Source organism: Abrus precatorius, unplaced genomic scaffold, assembly GCF_003935025.1.
Source record: "Abrus precatorius isolate BTA unplaced genomic scaffold, Abrus_2018 Scaffold8, whole genome shotgun sequence".
NCBI lineage: Eukaryota > Viridiplantae > Streptophyta > Magnoliopsida > Fabales > Fabaceae > Abrus > Abrus precatorius.
Window position 1 is genome coordinate 39,227,819 of NW_020874428.1, and position 6,497 is coordinate 39,234,315.

At 33.6% G+C, this 6,497-nt stretch overlaps 1 protein-coding gene across 3 annotated transcripts in view; it reads left to right on the forward strand.

The window, feature by feature from the left end:
* Positions 1–6,248, forward strand: part of LOC113845791 (COP9 signalosome complex subunit 6a-like) — a 30,549-nt gene extending 24,301 nt beyond the window's left edge. The window contains exons 9-10 of one of the 3 annotated variants that reach the window (XM_027473348.1): positions 4,727–4,782; positions 5,677–6,248. In XM_027473348.1, coding sequence (XP_027329149.1) covers positions 4,727–4,782; positions 5,677–5,758 — 138 coding nt within the window. In that variant the 3' untranslated portion in view covers positions 5,759–6,248. Of the gene's footprint in view, positions 1–4,726 lie in introns of all 3 variants that reach the window. The other 2 variants (XM_027473347.1, XM_027473346.1) reach the window with 2 other exon arrangements.
* The last annotated feature ends 249 nt before the right edge of the window (positions 6,249–6,497 follow it).

Sequence of the window (6,497 nt, forward strand, 5' to 3'; positions counted from 1 at the left end):
TGTGTATGGTTTCTGTACATTCTTATTTGAAAGTATTTGTGCACCTGTTATGAAATATGATGGATAACCTTCTTTGAGCTAGACTGTGGGGTTATGGGTTCCTAAATCCTAATTATAAAAACATATATTTTCAAAAAAGGAAAGCTATGTGGATACACATTTGTATTTATATTAAATACATTACTATCAGTACAATATATTATAGATGATATAAATATCCTTTGCACATTAATCACATGCATAATAGACTTAGCACTTCTCTTCAAGGTGGATTGCAAATTTTAATTATGCCCAACTTCTTGTAAAAATAAAACCTAATCAAGTGCCTCTGTGAGGATGTTAGTTATTTGTTCTATGGTTCTAACATGTTGGGTGGATAGAAGCCCTTTCATCAATTGGCTTCAAGGTAGTGTGAATGGCAACTTGATCAAAGCTTCATAGGTCTCTGGTATTTGATATATCAAAATCCGTTGACACCAGATGTCAAACTTGAACACTTATACTTTTGAGTTTCTTATCAAGTAAACTTTTTAAAATTTTATACAGAAATAAAATTAAATAATTACTTCAATGCATTGTATTATTTTAGCAAGTAATATATTTTTAAAATATAAGTGGATATCTAATTTTAGATAACATTTATTAATGTTCAAAGTATGTGAAATTTGATATACATGATCTAAAGATAATATAAGATGATTCAATTGTTAGATTGATGAATCTTGTACTTTATTTAAAGTTATTAAATAGTATAAGTGTTCAAATTATCAGGTGGTGTCAAACTTTATAGAATTCGTATTGTTTTATTTTAACACGTAATAAATATATTTTTTAAAATATAAGTAAATATCAAATTTTAAATGACATATCTATAAATGTTCTAATTATGTAAAATATGATACATATGATCATGAAGCTAGTATAAGATGATTCAATGGTTAAATTGATCAATCTTACATTTTATATAAAGTTATTAAGTAGTGTAATTATTCAAGTTTGACACTTGGTGTTAACAGATCCTAACTTATATATGTGTGTGTGTGTGTAATGTGTATATATAGTTTGTATCTTTTATTTGAATTTAGTGTTTTCCTTCAATTTTGAGCAAATACTTTAAAGGGTAGGTTTTCATTTGAATTTTGTTTGAAGGAAGCTGCTGAATTCTGCAATACAAAATATGTTATTACCAATTATTATTATGTAGTTTGTAGTGAACATAAACCACCATGGGAATCTCCTTGAATCAGCAATAGAAGTCAAGATAACTATAGCTACTCCTCTATGGGCCAAAGCCAAGTACTACTTTACTTAACCTCCAAAACCGTGTTTGAGGTGATTGTGTCAATGTGTAATAGTTTGAACCAACAGATGGTCTCATTCTTCAGATAATAAAACTCATTGGTTGGTCCATTTCCTGGTAAATCAGAATGGAGAAAAGGTATTCTTAAGATCAAGTTGTTGCAATGCCCAATAAAAAGCTGTTAATTGACAAGATGAAAGAAAAGAACTTGGCCACTGGAGTAAGGACTAAAGTAGTGAACACCACGAGTCTGAGCATAATCATTGGTAACTTGTTGAGCCCTTGTAGACAACCAATTGTCCCATCCAATTCACCTTAAGGTTGCATTTGATTGTCACATTTGAACATGGGCTTGAAAAAGTGGTACAACTTGGTCCCACTAAAAAGTGTGGAATCAAGTGGAACAGAACAAAATCATTCTACTAATTATTTCTGATTGAAAAAAAATACCATCAGATTGTATATTGCCTCTTCAATGCTTGATGACGGAGATGTGATGTAGGTTCTCTCTTCAATATCAAATTGATATTTGTCTTGTTTAGGATTTGAGATAATACCTTGCAGTAACTGCATTTAAGATTTGATTAGGTTCTCCGCTTGATATTTGTTCATGTTGTATCCAATTACTAATTATTGTCTGAAGAGTAGACTAGAAACCATCTCCTACATGCATAAAACATCCCTCTGTATTCAAAGTGACAAAGGTGCATAGTAGTCAATCTTGGATAGTGGTGCGGAGTGGCCAACCCCCAAACAATAGTGGATAGCAGTCCCAAATATAGATTATGATACAGATATATGCTGAAGGTTTCAAATTTCAATCATTTGGAGGAGTTCTCAGAAGTTAGCGCAGAACAAAGAAGAAAAATAGAATAAAACAAAGTGGTCTCACTGGAAAAAGCCCCTAATGCAGATGGTCTCACCAGAAAATGTGTGGGTCTTGCTGGAAATGAAGATGCTAGAAGGCTGAATATAGTGAACAGAGTTAGATTTTGGTTGGACAGTAGCCCCTAACCCGAATGGGTCACATCAACAATGAGTAGGTCTCGCTCAAGATGAAGTAGATGACCGGAAAAGGATGTCGGCCACTATAAAGCTTGCTGGATGAAGCATAAGTTGCCAAAGATGGTGAATGGGAGCACTTAGGGTTCAGGAGTACTGAGTTTGAATGACACAACATGCAGAAATTGACAATGTAAAAGGGGAGAAAAATCCCAAAATTGCTCCCCTTAAAGCCTCTAATGTTAAGAAAACAAGGGTAAATTTGTCATTTTATCATGCATCAATTAGCAGCCACGACGGCTGCAATTTTCTGTGATTTTGACCGTGATTTGTGTTGCCTCTGCTACACATAACCGTGATGCTATGCACTTAGAATAGTGCCAGGGAGCTGCTCCACCGCAATTGAGCCTGCTATGGTTGCTATTGACTACTATGCAAAGATGTTAGAATAATTTAATTTTCAATTCATAGAATTTGGATGAAATCTCAAGTACTTGTTAATAAGCAATAGACAGGATTTTGTTCATGTTTTTAGTCATAATTAGTTTGGCAAAAGAACTAATTATGTTGGAATTATGGGTTTTTAGGTATAGAGGGAGAGAATAGGGTGAATAGAGATGCTGGATAGTACGTGCTTGTGTATTGTGTTGTATTGCTAGTGTAGAAAAAACCATGTAATGGCATTTTTTTTATCAATTGTTATTGTTAAGATGTCCCACATTGGTTAGGAATAGAGTTAAAATATTCCTTATAAGGACTCAGGCTGTCCTCCTCTTATGAGCTAGCTTTTAGGAGTAAATTAGGCTCAAGTTTCTTAACATGATATTTTGAATGTTGGGCTGTTCACATATGTTCAGTCCTGTAAATATCACTAAGTGTGAAGGAGGTGTGTTAAGATGTCTTACATTTGGTCAGGAAGAGAGTCAGAATACTTTTTATATAGGTTAGGGCAGTCCTCCGCTTATGAGCTAGTTTTTGAGAGTGAGTTAGACCTAAGTTTCTTATCGGTTACAGTTAAGATATGTGGATGTTTTATTTACCCTTTAACGTTCAAACTTTATTTCTGAAGTGTTAGTATGCCCCTCATTTGCTTTTGTAGGTATCTCATTTTTTTTTCCTCATTTTGCATTAGGTGCATGACTACCTTTTGTATTTTGTATTGTACATGGGGTTCACCCAGTGGTGATGCATCCTTGATCTTGAGGGTAGTTTAATGTTTGTTTTCTAATTTTCACGTGAATTTCTTTTCTTTTGTATTTTGTTTTCAAAAATCAATTTGGTCCTCACATAAAACTATCCCTATTTTTGCCCATCGTTTCTAAGAGTCTAGCTCTACCCTTGGATTTGCCTTCATGCCAGTTTCTTTAAGTGAAAACTGTTAGCTGTTAAGGAAAAATTTTCTTTGCTTAATTGCCAGTATCATAGTTCTATCTGACATTTATGCTAAAATTGAAATGCTGCTTCTGCTTTTTAATTTTTGTCTGGGCCCAAGTCAATATACAATGTTGATGACTGCTGTCATTAACTATTACTACAAAAGTGGGGAACGGAAAGAGAAGGGTATCCCGGCAAATATGTATCTTGTAGGTCATTTGGTGACAGGTTTCAAGCTGGGTAGGTAGCATTAATGTTTCATGCAATCTTGACTATTGACAGCTAAATACCATTTTGGTGAGATTGTGTTATTATTTTGGTGCCCTGACTGTTGGTTGTTTCAGCCTCAGGTTTCTGTTATTGGTGTGTTTGGTTTAGCATATTTTGAAGAAATCATTGCTTATTTTGGCTAGCTTCCTGAGACCACTTTTGAAAAATAAGCAAATATTTCTTAAAAAATAATCATTTCCAAACATGCACCTGATATACAGAGATCTTCTAGGGGTGATTTATGCTGTGTTTTTTAGCTGCTGGTTAGTGTTCCTTTTCAGCTTTTATTTGTAGGATTTCTGTTTGACGCCAATATGTTCTTTGTCATTTTATTATTAGTACCTTTTTTGATGTATTCTTTTATCTAAATGAAAAACAAATGTGGGGAAAGCTAGTAATGAGAGGGTTCAGTGGTGACACAATTTTTGAGATGGATATCATATCTGACTGGTAATAAATATGTAAAATGTTGCCAAATATAATCATTCATTGGTCTATAAGAATGCATTAGTTTAGGAACTTTTTCATGTGTCCGTCAAATTATTCATTGTAATTGTGCTAGCTGATTTGGTGAAATGAATTAGACAGCTGTACAATGATAGGATTCTTTGCACAAGGAAATTTCATATTCTTGTTAAATAATGATATCAAAGTTGGTTAAGGTTTGGTGTTGCTGCAATATGATATCCGAGTTGTGTTGTGAGCTTAATATAACAATTATGCAATATAAAAGCCCATGTAAACTTTTGTTTAAATTACATTATCTTTTTTCCCGTGTAGGAGTACAATGACACCTTATTGATTAGTTACCTTGCCATGCTGACCAACTGCTCAAGGTATGACTTGTTATTTTTGTCTTTGTCCATTTTTATTTTTAGGTTATGTAGTTTTAGTTCACATTTATTTTCTTTTATAGCCAAAAAACTCGAAGTGTTATTTTAACTACCTAGAAAATCTGTGTGGTGGGACTGTTTTGATAGTTATATCTAATGAAGCAAATTGTTAGAAATAACATTACTAGGTTGCAGTAAGTTTTCTCTTCCTTTTTTTTTTCTGCTTGTCTTTCCTTATACCTGCACAATTCACAAGGACAATCAAAGCTGCTTCTGTTTGAGGTGGTTGCTAGGGGAGGAAGTTTGAGTCATTTGAGTAGGGTCTTCAGTTGTATATAAAGGGAGTATGTCATTATGCTCAATGTTGTGTTGTACATTTGTGAAGGCCAATCAACTGTAAATCCTCGCTCCTAGTCTTTCTCATGTCCTTTTTGATCCCTGTCTTTACGATCTTAGGTACTTTCTTCACTTTTTTCTATGTAAAAGTCATTGCAGCCTTCTCCTTAATGATCTTAATTACTTCACTTTTTCCATATAGAAAAAATTGTTGACTGGCTGAATGTCTCCAGATAGTCATATTATCCCCATATGTCTCCCAAGATGAGTAAATATATCCTTTTAGAATTTAGATGCTCTCATGTTGAGTAACATGATGTAGTCATATTAGAGAGAGAGGCGGTTTTCATTAACTTTAATTAGTGAGATTTACAACCAATCAAAGTGGGTTTCTGATGAAAATTGTCTCTCTCTCCAACATGACTATATCATGTTACTTATCAACATAAGAAGGATCCAAATTCATATTTTGAAGACAAGAAATGTGAACGCTTTCAGTTCATAATTATAACCTTGAATCCATGTGTTAATAATAAATGTTTTTTTCTTTTGTCTGTGTAGTGCAATGAATGAACTGGTGGACAAATTTAATACCGCGTATGATAGGCATAGCAGAAGGGGTGGACGAACCGCTTTTATGTAAAAGCTGCTTGATTGCTCATTTCTGGCGAACATCCTTGAAGCACTTTTCCAACATTGTAGGCGTAGATTTTTTGTTTCCGCTTTGATGGTTAGGCACAGGTTATTAAAACTTAGTATTGCTTGGATTTGAAGAGGTTAGGGAGAGAAAAGAAAAGGGTAGTCACCATATTACCATGTCCCCTCCAACGAAAAGAATTATAGAAGTATTTGTTTTTGCATTTCTGTAACAAGTTTGCAAAGTAGAGGGGACAAAAGAGTTCAAGACATGATATGAATTTTCACTGTGATTCTTTGTTGAGTCACCATCCTGCCTCATTTTCGTGCTCTATGTCCAAATTCTTTTGCATGTCTTGGCAGAAACAGGATATTTACTCGGTTAAGTGGAACATACGGTGGAATAGCTAATGTTACAGCATGGAGTCAATTTGTAGTTATTTTGGTAAACTGCTGATAGTCATTTTGCTTTGGTCATTAAATGGAAAGTGCTTGTCTTGAGAATTTGACATCGGTGTGCACTAGCTCATGGAAAATGGTTTTAAAATTCAAAGTAATAATTATTTCATTGATAAGATTAAAAAAAATTTCTGACTCAACATTTTCTCACTTCTCCCGTGGTACTGAGTTTTTGATAAACTTCTAAAAAAGCGTTTATTAGAAAGAAAATGAGTAGGTGCAATATTTATTTTTCATAAATTAAAATTAATATATATCTCAAATATTGGGGAGGGATTAAATGTATT